The sequence below is a fragment of the Pelodiscus sinensis genome, chromosome 27 (genome assembly GCF_049634645.1).
Source record: "Pelodiscus sinensis isolate JC-2024 chromosome 27, ASM4963464v1, whole genome shotgun sequence".
NCBI classification, from domain to species: Eukaryota; Metazoa; Chordata; order Testudines; family Trionychidae; genus Pelodiscus; species Pelodiscus sinensis.
In genome coordinates, this window is record NC_134737.1 from 11,928,916 (window position 1) to 11,949,646 (window position 20,731).

A 20,731-nucleotide genomic window follows, 5' to 3' on the forward strand; every position below is an offset into this window, starting at 1 on the left:
ACACTGAGTGAGAATGATGCAGTAAATGTGCATCTCTGAAGGACAAATGGGAAGGCAAGTTAAAACCGTAAGCCATATTTTACTCTTTTTAACTGGCTTAAATGCTGATGACGAGTAAAATGGAAGTTCTGAAGTTCCCCAACAGAACAAGTCCTAACACGGCTCGCTCTCCCTCCCTCTTTCTTGTTCCCTGGAAAAGTCAATGGTTGGATTTCTTGCAGGGATGTCTCATAGCTTTGCATGTGCTGGAATTTACTGGGAAGGTAGGTGGTTTAGGAGTTGATTGCTTTTCGTCTCCAAACAAAAAGGGCATGCACAGGAGGTAAATTCCAGGAGTAAATGCTCTTAATTCCAGCTTCAAGGGTTTGAATCTCCTTAACTACAATGTGCACATTTTAAAATATGCACAATGTTAGGGAGAGGGAGCTTTGTGATTAAACAGCAGGAGGACGGCTTTCTTGGGCTACTGTCTCAGAAGAAAGAAACCAGATGGCTCTCAGAATCCCTGAACTTTGTTAGTATGATTGGTCATTGCCACAACAGTGTTCGGAAGTGAGCGTTAACAGCCTGGCTTCGCCTTGAGTAATTCACTAAGTTTTGTGTGCCTCCATATACCTCAAATCATGAAGTTCAAGCTCTGTGCTGTTTTTGCTATGGTATGTTTTGCTGAACTACATATCTGCCACCGACCTCACCCCTGCTTTCAAGAGAGAGTGGGTGCCCCATGGTGGAAATTGGGCTGGGTGACAGTTTGGCTTAGGAGCAAGTTTCACTTTCTCTCATTTATGGAAATCTGTTCATTTTGGCTTTGCATTTTAAAAGGAAGGAAAAATAATTCTCTGTATTGATACCTTAGATCAGAAAAAATGGTTCTGTTTTTCCTCCATATGCACTCACCCCAAATTTCTCCTGGTTACAGTAACAGCGTAAAGCTACTCTCAGGTTTTTCCTTTCATCCATGCTGATTTCCTTTCCCAGGGCAAGTTGAGCTGGGTCACTTGCTCTAATGCTCTGAGGTGTTTTTTCTTAAATATCCCTGTTTTTTCCTGTTTAATATATGCAAATAAATGTTTGCCTTTCCCCTACTATCTTTAATAGTTCTTGTCCAAAGTTGGGCTGCCAGGAAGGCACAGATTAAGTATTGGTTTTAAAGATAGCTGATGTGAAGTTACAACTTGCTGGTAAGCTTCACTGCTTTCTTCTCTCCCACTTCCCTGTGAAGCAGCTGCCTTGAGTGTTCAGACGCTTGTTTCCTAGAGCCATAATTGTCTCTTTGTTTGAGTTAAAACTCTCTTGGGTCACCCAAACATAAAGGGTTTGCAAGAAAAATACAGGATTGTGTCTGTGAAGAAGGTGCCTGAACCTGGAGGCCTGATGGTGGTGTTGAAGTCTTATCCCCAGAGAAATTAAAAGCATCTTTCAGATTGGCTGGAGAGGGTCTGCTTGCCCTGTGAAGCATTTTGCTGGTGAGTCTGGTTGCTTTGCTCATTAGATCCTGTCTGCATGTTTTATTCTGTCAGTGCAGCTTGTTCTATCAGCCTTTTTGTCAAATTCACTTATGGAGACTGTATTTTCTGCCCATGGTCAGTAGCATCTTTCTGCAGTCTTTCATATACTGGTTGGCAGTGATGGTTGCAGGTTATGGGGTGTTGTAATACGCAGCATAAAAATCACCTTGATGGACATTTGTCCAGTAGAACCCCAATTCTAAATTATATAAAAACAAATAGTGCCATTGGAAGCAGTGATACGAAATACTACTTTGGTACTACAGGTATGGATGGCATGGAAACCTGCATTGAGAGTCCCAGAACTATGTCAGAGGCTAACAAATCTGCAGAGCACCCACTTAAAGGTTGATGTCAGTAGTTATAGCTGCTGGAGGAAGGATGGATTGGGGGGGAGAGGCGGAATTCTTCCTGAGTACTAGAAACCGTAATGAAACAGACGTGCTGGTTAAACAGATGCATCTATTAAATGAACAAACTTTTCCTATCCTCATTTGTAAATCAGGGCTCTATCTTTGGGCAAGGACAATACCTGTGCAAGGAAACAGCCCTGTAAGGTAATTCTTTCCACGGGCTTCCATTGCTTAGTTTTCAAGATTGGCTTACCAAGGTGCTTTTAGAAAATTTTGTGTGCACTAGTAAAGCTTTCTTTTTCTCCCTGCTCTTCACAGGAATTTCCTAAAAATAGCTGAAAGCAATTAAAGTAGGAGAAAGCATCTCTAGTAGGCAGAGAGTTGTTGGTTCTTTAATAGCCTGCATGTCTTCACCTACTTGCCTTAGCTGGGAATACCATGGTCAGATACTCTTTGCACTGTCTTGGCGAATGCCTGCTCATACCCAGGCTCTCCAATAGGTTGGACATGACTTTCTGGCTGAGGAAGAAGAGATTCAGTCCAACTACAGTGGCCTGCTCTTCGGGCCTGTATTTTTTTCCTCATTGCTATTCTGCAGTGGTGGGTGGGTGGGTGGGTGGGGGTGTGTGTGTGTGTGTGTGTGTGTGTGTGTGTGTGTGTGTGTGTTTCTCCACAGCTTAACTGGTCCTGCTTTGTGTGTGTGTGTGTGTGTGTTTGTTTCTCCACAGCTTAACTGGTCCTGCTTTGCCATTTAATTTCATAGCTGTGATGCTTGGACTTGTACAGGAAGTGCTGACTGGATAGCAATCTAGACTCCCATTGAAGTTACTGGTATGTTCGGTCCGATGATCTTTTTAAATTCCTGCCTTCCCTCACTGGGACACACTTTGTTCATGTATTTTGGAAAGACTGTACTCAGTACTATATATATAGTGTTCAAATTCTGCAGTTAGTAGATACCAGTACGTTTAATATGTGTGCCATATTGATTTTGCACAAGTTTGTCAGGTGACCTCTAATCTCTGCTCAAGGTGTACAAACTGGAGGAGGGTGGTTTACCTATCAGGTTGAAATATCCAGCTATCCTGGAACCATATGTTCAAATCGTAGGCAGGTCTGTTAGTCTCATTTTGCAGTTGACTTTCAGTTTTATGTAGCACTTGATCAATGTGCTCGGCACGCATGTGAAAGGTCCCAGTGTGGTTTTCATTACAGGTATTGCCAACTTTTCTCTTCCATTGTACATTGCTCTGTGTGCCAGTTGATTATTTGTCTGGTGCCTTCCATTTGGAAGTGGCTGGATTTCAGTAGTGCCTGTTCTCATAGCATAGGGAGGGCTCTGAAGCCAGTAGGGTGGGGTGGGGAAGTGCTGTATAAGTAATTGAGCACTGACTATATAAAAGTAGTATTCTGCATGTTGATTGCAGTAATAAGGTGTTCTACCACTTCCTCAAATCTGTGCAACTACAAACTTAAACAGATCACTGTGGGAAACTTGCTTCCAGGAAAAACTGGTTTTGTATGGCTCTCACATTGTTAGCTATGCAAGTCAAGGCTGTCAATTGGGTTATTTGCTTCCTGTGAAAGAGTGGATGAGAGAGGTATCACTTGGATATGATGGTTGGGGATGATGACGTATTCCATCACAAATAAGATTCTCTGTCCCGTTTGTATATGAGTTGCCATCTACCAGGAACTCACCATACAGGGCATAGAGTTAAGGTGCTGCTTTTCTGCCTGCCAGATGATTCTTCCTTCCTTTCATCTTGTCACTGATTTTTTTTTCTCTCCATTGGTCTGATGCTGTCATGTTGAATGTGGAGTGCCAGTCAGTGGATACGATTGAAGATACATTCCTGCCTCCGCCCCTTTCAAGAGAGTAATGTGTATTGAGTGGCCAGTATGGAGATCAAGTTCAGTCCCCAGTATCTGAGTCTGAGTGAGAGTTGCTGTCACTGTGAGAGGACTAAGACAGAAATTTGGAGTCTGGGGTGCTAAACACAAACAAGTGAGACAGTAGGTAGCACAGAGCTAAGCTGATGGCCACTAGGATCTGCAGCTGGCATCAGGGAGTAGAATTGACATCAGTCTTATAGTGCCCTTTCAGAGTGCATTGTGTGACTTGGCGAATGGGTGGCTTCCAGGTAGTGACTCAGTCATTTAACTCTGACTTCCCTAGTGCATGCAGTGTGTGTGGTCAGCCGTATGTGGGCCCTGCTGTCTTGTTAGATCCAGGGCTGCTATATTCTGTCTTCTGCCCCTTGTCATTTCACTGAACTCCATAGTCTGTCCCTTCGTGTCCTCAAAGAAGGGTAAATGCGGATGCTGAGGCAGAGAGCTTGGTGCTTGGAATACCTAAGTCTTCATAAAGCATTCCTGACGACTTTGGGAATGCTCTGTGATCTAGCTCCTGCTTCATTGAGGTTTGTCCTTTATCAAGACAGCTGGCTGGGGATGGCGTCCTTGGTTGCTGCCAAATCCGCTGTTAGTGGGCATTTTAAAAAGTCCTCAGCTAATGTTGTGGACATGTACAGCATAAATACAGATAACTTGACACATTACTCTACTGCACCCTCCCTAGTGAAACGTGCTGCGGCACCCTTCAACACCCATGCCAACAGTAAATTTGCTTTATAGCCCTTGCATCCCACAAGAAGAAAATAGATTTTTGATCTGAACAGTAGTCCACCCTCAAAAAACCCCCACACATGACTTTTTGACAAAAGGTCTCCCATATTGAGTCCGTTAGCTACAAGCTACCCTACTTTGCAAAAAGCTTGGCAATATTGTGATGTTTGAAATGCTAAATGAGTTATTGAATATTTCTCTTCTGGTAAAATTAAGGCACAAAAGTTAGAGAACATTATACATGCCAAATGCTTCTCGTATAAGATTGGAATGTTAAGTGACACTTAATGCATGCATTTAAAATGCCTATTCTCTGCAATGCATTATATAATTATGCTTTGGATTAAATGGCCACACACATCTTCTATAGTAGGTCAGAATTTTTTTTCAGAATTGATAAGGCAATTCAGTTGTAAAATGCTGCTAATCTGTTTAATGTTTGAACCCTTAGGTTGCTGGAAAATATATTTTCCTTTAAGTCCTCTTCTCTCAAACTCTCCCCTCTCCCCTTCCCCCCCCCCCCCCAAAAAAAACCCAAAACAGAAGGCAGCATGGACTTTGTTTAATGTTTGCCCTTTTATAGCATTGTCTCACTGTGAATGCACAAGACTGGGATTGAGGGTTGTACTGCCATATGTTAGTTTGCCAACATTTTCTCATCTGTGAAATAGGCGTAATAGTGAGCTACCTCACTACATTAAAAAAAAGTTTACAGCATGCCTTGAAAACATAAATCAAGAGTTAGAGATGTTAAGTATCGGTTAATTAACTAATTGAGTAGTGGATGGAATTTCCATTGTCTACTTGATAAGGGAGAGGAGGGGTGCTCCTGCTGCAGTTCTGCACTTTAAGGCTGTCTCTACACTGGCATGAATTTCCAGAAATGCTTAAAATGGAATACTATTCCGTTTTCAGTTTTTCCGGAAAAGGAGCGTCTACATTGGCAGGCTGCTTTTCCGGAAAAGCCCTTTTTCCAGAAAAACGTCTGTGGCCAATGTAGACGTGCTTTTCCAGAAAAGAGCGCCGATCGCCATTTTCACGATCGGGGCTTTTTTCCGGAAAAGACTACTGGGCTGTCTACACTGGCCCTTTTCCGGAACAGTGTTCCGGAATAACGACTTATGCCTGAGGGGGAGCAGAATAGTTTTTCCAGAATAGCGGCTGATTTTGTACAGTAGAGCATTGTTGCTTTTCCGGAAATTCAAGGGCCAGTGTAGACAGCTCGCAGCTTATTCCGGAAAAGCGGCTGATTTTCCGGAATAAGTGGCCCAGTGTAGACACAGCCTAAATGTAATAACCCCCCACTTCTGATAGACAGCTGGGATAGGGGAGCGACTAATCGAGTAGTCACTCTTAAGCCTATACTTATTGGGTAGTTGACTACTTGACTAGTTGCTTACATCCCTAATAAGAGTGCCAGGTATTTGCTGAGAGAGAGTGTTAATTTTTCATGCCTGTGAGGCTCAGGAATGTCAGAATGAGGCCTGCTCTTACAGTGGAGAAGGGTGTGGCAATTGCCCTGTGGAAGCTTGCAACACCAGATAGTACTTGGGACTGAGAGGGGACATAGCTTTCAAATACCTAAAAGGGTGTTACAAGGAGGAGGGAGAAAAATGTGTTCTCCATAGCCTCTGATAGGACAAGAAGCAATGGACTTAAATTGCAGCAAGGGAGGTTGTGGTTGAACATTAGGAAAAACTTCCCAACTGTCAGGGTGGTTAAGCACTGGAATAAATTGCCTAGGGAGCCTGTGGAGTCTCCATCACTGGAGATATTTAAGAGCAGGTTAGATAAACACCTGTTGGGATGATCTAGATGGTGCTTGGTCCTGCTGTGAGTGCAGAGGACTGGACTTGATGATCTCTCGAAGTATTCTGTGATTGGGAATCATACAGTCTGCAGGTTTAGGTTCCAGGGTACTTGATTTCTGGGCTAGTTTTTGGTGTTTTTGCAAAATGGCAACTCACAGCAGAGGAGAATGGATCCTTTGCAGGGACAACTAGGGGTGTATCTTCTGGCAATTTTATTTTTAAAAAGCCACAATCCAGTCCTCCTATTTAGCACACTACCACATTGCACTAAAGACAATTGAAAAGAAAATCACCCTTCAGAAGCATCTTTCAGATTGAAGGATAAAAGCCAGCCCTGGCAGACATGGTTTAGCAACGTTGGATGGGGATGAACTCTGTAGCAGAGCATCTTCATATATGCTAGCTCTCTCGGACTCAAAAATCTTGAAGCTTCTTGGTAAATCCTTGCAGGCACCTGAGGGTTTCAAATCCCAATCTGCCATCTGATAGTGAATGGGTGAATTTGTGTTCTTAGCAATAGACGACTCTTGAGCTTGTAACTCTTCCCCAATATGTAAAAGCTTTCCTCTAACTTGTAACGGCCTGCGTTTTCCAACTACGCCAGTACTGTAACAATAGCCAGTTAATGAAAACTTTATCTGAGCCTTCTAGAACTGCTTGCTTCCTCTTTCTTCTGTCCACAACCACTTGACAATTGTAACTTAATTTGTAATGTTTAACTTGAACCCTTTAGTACCAGCACCATAAGCTCCCCGAGTGGTGCAGTCAATGGGTGTGTCTGTGCTGCAAAGAATATTTGTGGTGCTGAGCTCACTTGTCTCAGGCTGGAGCTGAGGTGTTATAATTATCTTTGTAGACTTTCCTGCTTGGGCTGGGCGCTCCAGGCTCTGAAACCTGGTAAGGGGAGTGGGTATTGAAGGCCAGGCTCCTGCCCAAGTCCAAATGTCTGCATGGCTGTGTTTAGTTCTGCAGCCTGAGCCTCTTGCAACAATTGACCTGGACTCTGAGATTTGGCACTGTGCGAGTTTTAATTTGTAGTCTGAACATAGCCACTCTTTTTACAGAGGAGGGGGTCACTCCGATCTTTCCTCTTAGGTAACTGTGCCAGATACTGCAAACGTGTCTCTGTGAAAGACATGCCTTTTCTTCCAAGAAATATTCCCAATATCCTCCAGAAGCCCGGTTTCTTTAGACCACAGTATGTAATGACTTTGCTGCATCTAAAGCTGATAAACTTTAAGATACTGAATGTTTTCTTATGTCAAGTAGCATACACAAATCATTTCTTTTTATACAATGATTTGTGGTTAGGCCTAAGAACGTATGGCATTTTTAACTTTGAGGGGGAGATGAAGAGGAAGTGGTGAAGGGAAGAAAAGGCTGATTGACTTCTGTCTCACTCCCAACACCTGAGGATAAGTGCTTCTCAGTCTCTCGGATCCCTATGTTGTTCTAGGCCTTGGGATTAGTTTACCTTTTTTAAACCAAGGTGAGCTAGTTGGAAATTTTAATTTCTTTCCATTAGTAAGAGTTAAGTCACTTGTTGCACCTTTTTATTGCTTTTAAAAAAGTCCTATAATAAACTCCTGCAACATCCAAACCTTCTCATACTGAGAACCAGTCAAGCCTTCCTGTTGGAAATACCCTTCCATCTCCATAACAAAATTCTTGCCCTCTCCCTTGTTTTCCTGGTAAGAAAAGTGGTCTCTGCTTCTCTAAGAGGTGTATGCTCTGATATCTGCAAGTGGGGCTGCTGCAGAGTGCCGAGAATTTTCTTTCAGGCTAAGTATACTATTGTTATACTGCTGTTACCTTAGACAAGTGACTCGATTTAGAGTCTCATTTTCCCCCGTAAGATGGGACTAAAAAAATTACCACTCCATAAAGTGATTTGAAATCTTTGTTTGAACAATACCATAGATGCTAACTCTTGATGGTGGCTAACTCCAGATAATGGGCACTGTGTGTCATGTACAGAGCTTGACTATATACCCTTCTTGAGTTCTTTTCCTTACTCCAAATAGTAACATTTGCTCTGGCTTTGTCTGGTTAACCCCATTTATGAAAGGGGGCGTGCAGACACAACATTTATAAACTTGCCAGACTAAAAGCAAGCCACACTGCCATAATTTTATCCAATAATTGCCACTGTAAATCCAGCAATAAATTGGTTGGGTAACCACACTCCATGAGCCCACTGCCAAATGGAAACCACGGAGCTCTTGAATTGACTAAATCCAGCTTAGTCTTCATGGCAGCTGATAGCGGATAGGGCACTTCCTGGGTTCTGGCCTGTAGTTTATTCTGTCTCTGAGCTGATTCAAAGATGTCTTTACAGGTACACAGCCAGGGCTTTAACTGTGCTTCTCAAGTGATGTTGGCAACATCTGTGGGACTTAAGCATTCAGTGACCACTTTCTTTTGCTTCATTATGTGCTGCAGGAGACTGGGCGACTGTAAGAAATACTATTTGAGAACTATCTGTGTACTAGTGTTCTGTTCCCTCTGAGATTTTCTGCACCTTGCCCCCCCCCCCCCGAATTTACCTGTGCCCAGTACCTCCCACCACCATAGATGGCTGGAGCCTTTGCCCCCCATGCAGCTGACTTCTGGGCCGGGTCTCCAATGTCTTTGGCCCCTCTGGTATTACCCCGGTACCTGCTTCGCTGCTCTCCCACCCAAGCTGCCAGGCATCTCACGGCTCCTCCAGCCCCAGTCTCCTGCCATGTGGCTGGCTGCCCCAGCAGCCTCCTGCCACCCACTGCGCAGCTCTGCGTAGGAGGTGCATGTGTAACCCACACACTTGATATGGTTCACTATCCCGTGTAGTGGCACTTAGACCACTTCCAATGAGAGATAACAAAGGAGCTCTACAGCATAAGCTGAGGGCCAGGTGGCTTTGTAGCTCAATCTGTAGCATCTCCTACACTAAGCTCCTGAAGCCCCAGGTTCAAATCCACCTAGTGGCAGTTATATACAAGGTGGAAACTTGTTCTATGTGCAGCTTAGAGGGACGCCTGATGCTCAGTATGTTCCAGCCACAGCTGTTTGTTTGGCGGTACCCTGGATCAGCTTTTGCTGCTGAACATCTGATTGGAGGCACCATCAAACGTTTGTTTGGAGACTGGAGGAGCAGCTCGGAAGAGGGTAAAGGGCGGCGAGCGGGTGGGGGGGCCTCAGTGAGTGGGAAGAATAGGATAGGAAGAGGCAGAGTGAAGCCATGGCCTTCTGGATGGGGTGGAGTAGAGCTAGGGCCCCCTGGCAAAGCAGGGGTGGAGCACCCTGACAAAAAGAAAACTCATTGTCTATGGACAGGAGAGCTCACTATACTTGCAGTGCTCCTGGGGAGGACAGTCTTATGTACCCCAAACTTCACTTCTGCTTACAAAGTCAGACCTAAAAGTACAACAGTGTCATAGCACACTGAGATGGACAAATGGCCGACTTTCTCAAGTGTGGTACCTGAGCATGTTTGTTACTTGTGAGCCTTATCTGAAGCTTGAGCCCCAGGTGGCAGGACTGAAGCATGTAACTTAGTTTCACAATACCCCAGGAGGTTGCCAAAATGCCAGCCCTGCACTTGCAATCCCCCTAAACCTGTCCTGTGACTCCCTCCCCCACCCCAGTGTACTCGTGATTGAGACCACTGTACTAGAGCAGTGGTTCTCAGTGTGGTCTGTGGACCACTAGGGGTCCACAACCATCTTGCAGGTGGGTCGCAGGTTCAAGGCTCCCCCTCCTGCAGCAGGGAGTCCACGTTGGTGCTCCAGACCTGCAGCCCCCTCCCTTGCCTTGTTGGCACGCCAGCATTGGCTTACTTCCCCCTGTAAGCCAGCGCTGGCGCTCCAACCATGCAAGGTTCTCCAACCATGCAAGGTTCTCCAACCATGCAGTGGCTCTGCACACTGCCACTGCCCCTACACCTGGCTGGGAGAACAAAAGCAGCACAGGAAATTGCTCACCTGGAGGCTTTCCCCCTTCCCCCAGCCCACTCCTGCACCCAACCTTCTGACCAGACTCAACCCCCAGTCCCACTTGCACCCATTTTGTCTATGGGTGGCTGACTGGTGGCCTGTGGAAAGGTCTGTGTTAAGTGGGATGGGCCAAGAGCCAAAAAGTTTGAGAATCACTGCAGAAAAGCACTCAGCCTTGTCTCCGAATTTGATCCTATGGAATCTTGACTTGTAGACCCCTAAGCCAGGTCCTCTGAGCACAGAATGCATTGTACGTTTATGGGAACAATTGTATTCTGGAAACCAGATTACCTGATGCACTGTCCCTAAGTGTGCTCAGAGGGAGCCACCAAAAGGGAAGCCAGTTCTCATATTCCACTCATCAATTAACTGTATCCTCTAAGGATTTACATTCTATTCCACTTAGCTCATCTTGTCTTCCTTCTGAGGTAGATATTGAGGCCTGTGCAGTTGCTTGTGTAGGGATGTATTTGGATATGACTCTTTAAGTAGAGGTCCCATCTTCTTTGTACAAGGTAGCCTTTCTAGCCCTTTCGTCTTCCATGTCCTTGGCATATACAGGCAGTCCCCTGGTTACGTACAAGATAGGGACTGTAGGTTTGTTCTTAAGTTGAATTTGTATGTAAGTCGGAACTGGTACATATTGTAGGGGAAACTCTAGCCAAACATTTCTCCAGAGCTCAGTTTTATTCTCCTACACCTCACTTCCCTCAGTCCTTTATTCTCAAGCTGAGGTGTCTGCTGAGAAAAGCCGCTCCGCGTCTCCCTGGTCTGTTGGGAGGAGGGGGGGGGGCGCTAGCTTTGCGTCTCCCTGGTCTGCTGGGGGGAAGCAGCTAGTGCTGGGTTGCCTCACCCCATTTGTAAGTAGGGATCCGATGTAAGTCGGATCCATGTAACCCGGGGACTGCCTGTACTGCTTATTTTCCTTTATGAATGACTGGAAAGCTTTTTATAACAGTCCAACCACTGGATCATGTGGATTCTTTTGGTGGGAACAAACCAACAACAAGTATTTTGTGGTTTGGGAGCCATCTTAAAATGTTTTAAGCTTATGTTTGGGGGAGAAAGAGGGAATCAAATGGTTTTGTTTACATTTGCTTTGTCTGTATAGGATTCCTATCAGTTTGGTGTCCTTCCTGTTTTTACCCCGATCCTTTGTGCTGAGTTGAGAGTGTGTGCAGTGTGGCATTTTTCCAGCGAGTGGCCCTAACATAATGACTGTTATTTTAGAAAACCTAATACACAGGCAACCCTAGCAGCCTACCATACAATGAGGCAAAGTGATTACATGCTGTGGAGGAAATGAAATTGTCCTGTCTGGTTCATAAACAGCCCCAGGTTGTTCTTATTTTAAGACAGTGCAGTTGGAGTGGAGGAGGGTGACTAAGGACCACTCCTACGTCTCTTGAAAATGCAGGTGGGGAGCTGGGATCTTTTTACTTTCATCTAACTAATCACACCATACTTACAAATCCATCTCTTTTAGAACAGGCCAAAGTGCAGCAAATAGAGGCTTATGAAAGAAGTAGGTATGCTTAGAGACAGAAGTCTACTGCTTTCTTTGGAAGCACATCTGGGTGCAAATGTATCTGTCCCATCTTTTCAATAGCGGGTTGAAGTGCTGGTGAAAGTTGCCAGAGGTTCCTTTAACTACTAAGGCATGGGCAAGGTTAGTGCCGGCTTCCTGCACACACATACTTTTTCAGTCCTGTTCTAGGTGGGCTGCTTCTAAGGGGCAAGAGAAGATGAATTGCTCATGGCCCACTACATCCTTGCTCTCAGGGCCAGGCCAATGTAATGGTAGTTGATGGAATTGCTCTGAGACCACCTACTTGTTTCACACAGACCTTTAACAGCTGTCAGATGGAGATGATTTTTGTCACTGCTGACTCAGAGTAGACTGAGATGTAGAGATGAAAGGTTCTGTATCCATTACTAATTTCCTGCTTACCATCCCTTAATGGTTTTTACCATTGAGAAAAGGAACCCTAGCTGATGAAAACCCTTCAAAGACACAGAGATGAGTGGTGGGATGGGGGTGTAGGTTGTTGATCCTGTTCTTGGTAGTTAACTTTTAGATGGACTTTTCCCATTGATGTTCCTTTTAAAACTGTTTAATAAATGAATGTATAGGTGAGAAACCTTGAATGATGATCATTGGTGAGGGAATAGCAAACCTGTGGCATGAGAGCTCAGACTGTTGGGAAGAATATTGAGTGCCTTATGACTTTTTTTTACCCTTGTTTAACATAGCATTGTGCAATATCTTTTCTCTGCTTTACTGCAGTTAATTGCAGCTGCCAGTCCATTATTATGGCTTGATCTGAAATAACAGGCTTAGCATAAGAACTCTGCAGAAACCATTCCTTGCCAGCTGGCTGCCTCTAAATTTGGTACATGACTTACTATTGAGTTTTTTATCTTGCAGCATCTGGAGGGGACCAAATGTGAACTGCGTCGACAGTACTGGATACACTCCACTGCACCACGCTGCTTTGAATGGTCACAAGTAAGCAATTTTACCTTAGTGCTTCTTACCCTAAAGGATGCCTTTGTTTTACTATATACATAGAAATACAGAGAGAGAGGGAGAGAATGCTGTAAAATTCCCTTATTCCTCAGTATAATGCGGCTGCGTCCTGGATAGAACAAGGCTGTGGTGCGATACTATACCACCTTCAGGACAAAAAGAGAATAACCAGGTATTGCTATGAATTGTAGGGGCATATTGTGCTGAATGCAATTAATCCCATGTAAAACTTGCTGAGGATGCTCAGGCTATCTCAAACACACTTTCCACTTTAATGGCCACAAATGACGAAAACCTCTAGTTGTGTAATTCATCCGGAAGATGACCTCACCAAGAATAGAGCTTTGTAGAATCTTACAAGTGTATTTGTATTAATGCTGCCCTCTGAGCGTGTATTACAACGTTGCTTCCGATTACTTGTTCACCCTGAGGTAGATTCCCCTGTACCCACTACCAGTGCAGTTGTAAAGAAATGACTTGCATCAATACAACAAACTGACACTGGTGGAAACCTGTTCTGACCTGCTGCACAGAGTGACCAAAATGTTCAGAGGTTTAAAAAGAAAGACCTATAAGGAAAAGTTGAAATAATTGGCGTGTTGTGTCTAGAGAAGAGAAGGTTGGGAGGAGACACGCCTTGAAATAAGTTACTATAAAGAGGATAGTGATCAGTTGTTACCCTTTGTGGACATGGAAAGACTGGAAACAGTTGGCTTAATTTGCAGCAATGGAGATACAGCGTAAATCTGAGGTGTTAGGAAAATGTTGTAACTCTAGGGATAGCTGCACACTGGAATAGATTACTATGGGAGTTTGTGGAATCTCCCTTCAAAGCTTTTTAAAACCGCTTTGACACATGCCTGTCGGGGATCATGTAGGTATATTTAATCAGCGTGTGGAAAGAAGAGGGGAGTGGACTAATGACCTCTTGAAGCCTCTTCTAGCCCCTCATGTTTTTAATTCTTAGGCAGCATTTTGTGGGAATGTTGAAATCCATAAAATTATCAAGGTAATAAACAATGATTACTGTTCAGATTTATTTTTTCTTATAATTCAGTATTCTCAAGGAGCCTAAACTTGTTGGAAGTGAACTGTGAAGCAGTAATCTTTTCCATTCTGTTGCAACAAGAGTACTTTGGAGACTGACAGCCACCCTTATTTTCCAGGGATGTGGTGGAAGTTCTGTTGAGGAACGATGCACTAACCAATGTGGCAGACTGCAAAGGTTGTTACCCTCTTCACTTGGCAGCCTGGAAAGGAGATGCAGAGATAGTAAGACTTCTCATCCACCAGGGACCCTCCCACACTAAAGTGAATGAACAGGTCTGACTATCTTATCTAATGTACCAGCAGATTCATATTGCTAGGGTGGGGAGGGATGTGTTAGCCACACGATGTAAGGTGCTAAGCAACTTAAACTTGGTTTGAATGTAGGAAATTGTTTCTTGGTATAATGCTCTAACTTGCTTAAACAATTGTTGGGTGTAAAAATGAGCAGTCTGTCAACCCCAGAGTGCCTGAGAAGTGGTTTGTTCTCTGAACATCATTTCCTTTCCAGTTGTTGGACAAAGATTGCTAGTACTGTCCAAGGATACACTGAACCTTCCTGAGAGAATTAATCAAAGCAACTTAACTTGTCCATACTCTCCAGTTCTGGTTATTAGCACTTGTGTTCACTTAACTAATTGTGTGAGGTTTTTTAAAGCCTGTAACCTGCATCAACCCTAGACACAGAACTGTAACATGTCAACTCACTCAGGCTAGTGGCTACTTGATATAAACATGCTTAATGTTGCCTTGAGGGCAGGGGACTGAATTAAAAACCTCTCAGTCCCTTCGAATCCTACGACTTTATGATTCTATGACTCTGCCCATTGCCTAAGCAGCCTGTTAATGTCTTCCTAGTGGTATTGCTGAGCTGTTGGCAGCATGTAAGGCAAATATACTCTTTAGTATCATTTACACTACCAGTAAACTTCCCTTATTATAAAGGTGTTCTCGAGTGGTTGCGGGAAAGAAACTCAGGAGTTCTGGGGTTCTATACTTGCCTCTGACCCACATTCCCTCTGTGCCTTGCACAAGATATGTAAATTCTCTGTTGTTCATGCACATTTCTTGCTTTGCGAGACCATTCTAAAGGCTGAATTACTTGTTCGCAAAACACTTTGAAGATGAAAAGTGCCATCGGTGCTAATTATTACCACTTGTCAATTAAGCAAAAATTGCTAATTGTGCGCATTTAAAATGCCTGGATAGTTGAGTTTGTCAATCATTTTTCAGCTTTGGGCCTACTAGTGCCCTGCATCACAGCTGCAGGCAGGCATTCATTCTGTATAAATGATGGTAGACTTAAGAAGCATACTAACATGTCTACAATCTGTAATGGAGTCAACCAAGTGTTGGTGTAAGTGTAAATGGGTCTGCTGTCTAAGAAAGCTATGCAGAAGATGGCGTTTAGTATAAACCTTCACAGTAATGTTTTGTTAATGTTTGTCTTAAATGGGAGCCTTTTTAGAACGAGAAAAGTCAAATAGCCTGCACACTCTAAGGATTTGTAAATTATGTGCACAATGGTTCAAATGATACCCTCTGCCAGTAGGAATGGCTTTTGAATAGAATGAGATGCCACAGTTTATCATTCCCATCCTTTGAGTCATCCATTGCTTTGTTACTGTATCTCACCCATTTCATTGTCACATTTTTTTCTTTTTCCTCTCCTTTTTGTAGAATACTCTTGAGATCAAAGAACTCAAAAAGTACGGCCCTTTTGACCCCTATATCAATGCCAAGGTGTGTACTTCGCTGTCAGGATTTCACTGCATCATTACTCCAAGCTGCACTCTCATGCATCCAGGTGTATTTTCATCCAGTTGGCTGATGATGCCTGTTCGGTTCCCAGCCACTTGAACAGTAAAATGCAACCATTTATTTGTGGTTTTCTTTTTAAGCCCATTCTAGAGAAAATTAGGGCAATCTGTTCCTTACTTTCTTGGGGCTCCGTCAGTACTTACAAGATTTATGGTTGTGGTCAATTTGCTTAGTTTGGTTGGGTGACTTCCAAAAGAGAACACTTTTAATAAAACGCTTCAGGTTTTGTTTCACACACTCAAATGGTTAATGAACAGAAATTGAAACAGTAATTTTTTTCCTAATTAAAAATGGCTGCATTTTCTTCATGCGGTTTTCAGAGTGAATGACAAATCTCCTTTGTATTGAGACGGGGACAATGTTATACGTTTTTCTAAACAGGTGGCAGGGGGCAGTAATGGCTGTACTGCCTGAGATCTCCCATTTTTTGCTCTTTGCATCAGTCTCTCATTTTGGTGTTGTCCTTGTGTTTTTGTGTCTGGTGCTCTATCCTTAGTGTTCTGTCTCTGTGCTCTTGCCTGTTGGCTTTTCTCTCTGCTTTCAGCAATTTGTCATCCCGAAAAGGGCACAAACGTGGGAATTAGGTATTGCCATGCATTGAAGCAGATGAATGTTTTTCTAAGGTCACTTATTCCGTCTCTCAGTGGATGGACAGACAGTACTGTGTTGCTCACACACCAGAGGGAGGAGGTGAGCAAAAGATAAAGTTGCCCCAGGGCCTGGGGCAGCAGCAGTGTCCAGAGCTCCCAAGCCCGTTAAATTGCCACTGAAGCACGGTACAACATGCCCCGTGCTCCTCTGAGTTGTGGGGGTGCTCTGGGCAGTGTGGAGGGCTGGCTGTCTCTGGCCCTGCCCCTTCTAAGGGTACGTCTAGACTTCATGCCTCTGGCGACAGAGGCATGTAGGTTAGACTACCCGGCATAGGAAAATGAAGTGGCGATTTAAATAATCACCGCTTCATTTAAATTTAAATGGCTGCCGCGCTGAGCTGATCAGCTGTTTGTTGGCTCAGCTCTGTAATCTGGACGCTCCATGGTCGACATCAAAGGCATTTGTCGACCTCCCAGGTATGCCTCCTGGGATGAGGATGTTGGTTCCCCTGCACACCTGACATGTTTAATTGAATTCTTTGTATGTCCATGCTTCAGGCATCTATCTTGCGATGCTTCTGTTTTCAACTATCACCCCAAGGTGGCTTCTGGACAGTTATTTTGGAACCAGCCAGCTGTGGCAGATTTTAGCTCTTGAAAGTTTAGTTAGAGTTGATGCTGCTTGATCTGCACTACCCTACATAGTCAGAGTTTTAGGTTTTGTTAGCGGATGGGAGGTAGGGTCATTGTATTAGCAGAGATCTGGTAAAGGGGTAGGGGACCTCCAGTACATACCTGGTTAACTGAAGTGAAGATCATACTTACTATATTTCCTTATTTCCTTCCACTATTTGATCTGAGGAAGTGGGTCTGGCCCACGAAAGCTCATCATCTAATAAACCATCTTGTTAGTCTTTAAAGTGCTACATTGTCCTGCATTTCACTTACTATAGGGTATTTTTTTTTAAAAGATGGAATTTTACATCAAGTCTCTTCAGTGGAAACATCCTAAGAACTGTGCCATTAACTGTTAAGAGGAGACTTGTAAAATATGGGGAGTTTGTAAGTGTTGCTTGGGAATGAAGTGCTGTAATGCGGTACTAATCGAAAATCTCTCTAGAGCTGTTAAGCTATGTACAAGTGGCACAAGTAAGTTAGGGAGAGAGCGATGGAGCCTGATGTATCACTTTGATATTGTAATTGTGTTGCTTACTTTAATTTGGCTAACATCTGTGAAGAAACTGGCCAGTCAACCAAAACCAGAGTAGAAAACCTAGCCGTCTTGCAGCTAACAGACAAATGAGCTATGCTATGCCATCTAGGTTATCTTGGTTGCTTTTTAGTTGGTCTGTGGAAACAAACTAATGGAGATGGGCTGGAAAATGTGATGTTAACTACATGGGTTGATGATAAAAGTGGAATCATGCCATCTGGAGGCTAGGCCGATAGATGGTCAGACAACTGGGGATCCTCTTTTTGAAATGGTTGTGTTTTGGCATTGTTGGACGTGTACAGAAATTAGACTATTTGTTCAGTCTTGTGCCCTGTATGATTTGCTCATGGGAGTTCTGTGGGAGCAGCAAGGGGATGCAGACCCTTTTGTGGAATGGCATTGCTGTAATTGATACTGTGGCTTCCGGCTACTTAGCAACTCTGTTCTATCGGAATGTTACGGCATGTCACTGCTGGGGAGAGAGGGGTGTTGCTCAGCAAGTGTTTCTTTGATCTTGGGATGCCCGACACAGCAACCACAGCTAGAAGAACATCTGCGTGTCAGATTGTATTTCAGTGACTGATATGTGACGTACTGGGAGCAGAGCTGGGCCAGCAAATGAGGGTTTTGACTGCTGAGTTTCATTAGAAATGCACAAAACCCCAGATAACGTGTTAGGAAAGGGAACACATTATGGAAAGGTGTCAGTGCTAGTATTGATTGCTTCAGTACAAAGGGTTCAGTTTGCATTTAATAGGATTCAGGTCTGGTAAGGAATATAGTAGACAGGTAAAAATTTTAGCCAACACCTACAAGCTCCGGAGCCTGATGTTTAAGTTGAAGTCTTTTCCTCTTCTGCTTCCTTACTTGGAGATCCCTAGGCAAGTCTTATAGGAAGCTCAGCCCCCCCGCCCCCATTACCAACTGCCATAAAGGGGGATGGGATGACTACAGGAGTACTCTTCCTGGAACTACTCAGGGACTCGGTCATTCTTATCCATCTTTGACTAGTTAAGTCTGAACTTGACGCTCACTGTCTCTGGCCCATGGAACGGAGTTTTCTCTCCTGGCACCTAGTAACCTGGGGGACTGCCCTTCTATCATTTCCTGATCTTGTTGAGGCTGATTTTTTGGGGATGATGGTGAATCTCTTCTTCCCAGAATAGCTCTGGGAACGTGCTTGCCTTGGATGTTAGGTGTTCATAGCTTTCCCACTTCTTGTCCAGTTGGCTGTTGCCCACAGTGCATCTGTGGGTTTCTGATTTGTGTGTTCAATGATGGCTTCTGTGTGGCTGTTTGTCATGGATAACCCTCCATTGTTAACGTCATGGAAGTGCTCTGAAGGTAAATGCAAGGCTGCTCTACAGCAGTGTTCCCTGTAAGCTGAGTGCTTGGGCAGCCACCCATGAGAAGTTCGGGTGCTACCCATCTGATCAGTAGAACGTCCACAGCCAGCGGCATGTGTTGTACTGGTGGTGCGCACCCCCACATTTTAGTGCATATGACAAAATTTATTCTGCACAACGATGGAAAAAATTAGAGGGAACATTGCTGTACAGGCTAGGCTTGAAAGTCAAGTGAGGGCATGTATGATGGAAAACTAGCATAGTGAATGTCTTTCCCTCCTCCATTTCTACTACTAGGAGTGGAGACCCATGAAAAAATGTCTTCCTGTCCGGCACTGTGGCAATGAGCATCTATCCAACTGAGTCCATAAGCACATCTGGCTCTTGCACAATGGTGGGGAAAGACATGGTTTAGATACTAATAGTACTGACTGTGTCATGCTGGGACCACATGGTAGAAAAGGAACAAGTTTTGGACTCCATCCTTCGTTCCAGAGCCTTCTCCCATCTCTCCGTAAGGAAAGGAAGGGTGGTCATTCATGACCCCGCCTCTTTGGACCTCACTTCCATCTGAAGGTAGAGAACCTATAGCAAATACTTCTCAGAGAATTACTTAATTGTATCTCTGAAACTGCAACAGACATCTACTTCTGCATTCACAATGCGCTCTGTGGGTCGTCTTGAGGGGTATGAATCTTGTGCTGGTGAAAAGTGCTTGGCTAGCCAACCCTAAAGGCGGAAAATTTTCTGTGCTTGTGCTATAAACTTTCCCATGCACAAGCCCACCATTGTGCCTCAGCCTGCTGGGCGAACCCAGCTCCAGAAGTGAGCCTAAATTGCCACGCTGTTCTGCAGAGATGGGGAAAATGTAGAGTGTATGTTTTGTGGACACTTGGCTTCTGAGACCTGCAAAACTCGTTTCATTGTCATGGAGAAGTTCAGGTGCTTCTGAGATGAATTGGATTCCAAATAGCAAACTGGAAGTGATGTTCCCCCTGGCCCTTTTCTATGGTCCAGTGAATAGGGCATGTAACTTGCAACTAGGGCTTCTGGGTTGGAGTCCTGGCTCCAATGTGGAATAGCTTTGACTTGGAATATGTCACTTATGTGCTGCTCTTTCCACCATCTGTAAAATTAGGCTGCTGCTACTTACCAAATCCTTGGTAAATGATTCGAGATGTTCAGATAAGGGGTGTTAATGTTTGTTGTGAGGGAGGTTTAGGTGTTCAGTCTCTTCCCCTTCCTCATGTGTATGTTATGTCGTCTTCACTTGGTATTTGCTGACCTGGCTCCCCTGCACTTAGTTGGTTTCTTATGGCTGCTTAGCCTGTGCTGTTAGACTGTGAAACTTGTACTCTAATAGTGATACCCTGCACCTCCCACACATTCCTCTTCTAAGTGTTGCTTATTTCTGCATGTGGCTGTGGATGCTTCTCACTTCCTCGTTCTGATTGTTTGTTTTTATAAGTGAAATCATGACTGTGAAGGCTCAGTCCCCACAGCTCCCTACTGTCTTTGTTTCATGTGGCTGAAAAATGATGCAGTCAAATACCAGATAAAAACCAGTGGGCGTTTGCATGCATGAGTTTATAATCGCTACGTTGTGATTTAACACGTTAGTAGGATTAAAGCACTCGTAGAGCCTGACCAGTTCACAGCTTGTTTCAATGGTAAATGGTGCAAAATATTGAGACTTTCCACTGCAATTCGTAATCCATGCACAAAACGGAAAGCATTTTTGCTACATATAATGAAATCTAGCTAAACAAATAGCTATCTTTAAAAAAAAAAAAAAGGGGGGGGGGGGAGTGTAGTTAAAGTTAGGTTTTCTGTGCCACAGTGAGAACTCCTGTGAAAGCATCAGAGAGCGTACAAGTTGGTACTAGAAACTTTTTACATCCAAGCAGTCA

At 44.1% G+C, this 20,731-nt stretch overlaps 1 protein-coding gene across 18 annotated transcripts in view; it reads left to right on the forward strand.

Moving 5' to 3' along the window:
- Positions 1-20,731, forward strand: part of ANKS1A (ankyrin repeat and sterile alpha motif domain containing 1A) — a 188,300-nt gene that overhangs the window by 51,389 nt on the left and 116,180 nt on the right. For 14 of the 18 annotated variants that reach the window (XR_012897912.1, XM_075910428.1, XM_075910417.1 and 11 more), the window contains exons 2-4: positions 12,703-12,783; positions 13,971-14,127; positions 15,532-15,594. Coding sequence is in view for 15 of the 18 variants with exons in the window: in XM_075910417.1 (XP_075766532.1) it covers positions 12,703-12,783; positions 13,971-14,127; positions 15,532-15,594 (301 nt within the window). In the remaining 3 variants the exon portion in view is untranslated. Of the gene's footprint in view, positions 1-225; positions 264-12,702; positions 12,784-13,970; positions 14,128-15,531; positions 15,595-20,731 lie in introns of those variants that run through there. The other 4 variants (XM_075910422.1, XM_075910431.1, XM_075910434.1 and 1 more) reach the window with 2 other exon arrangements.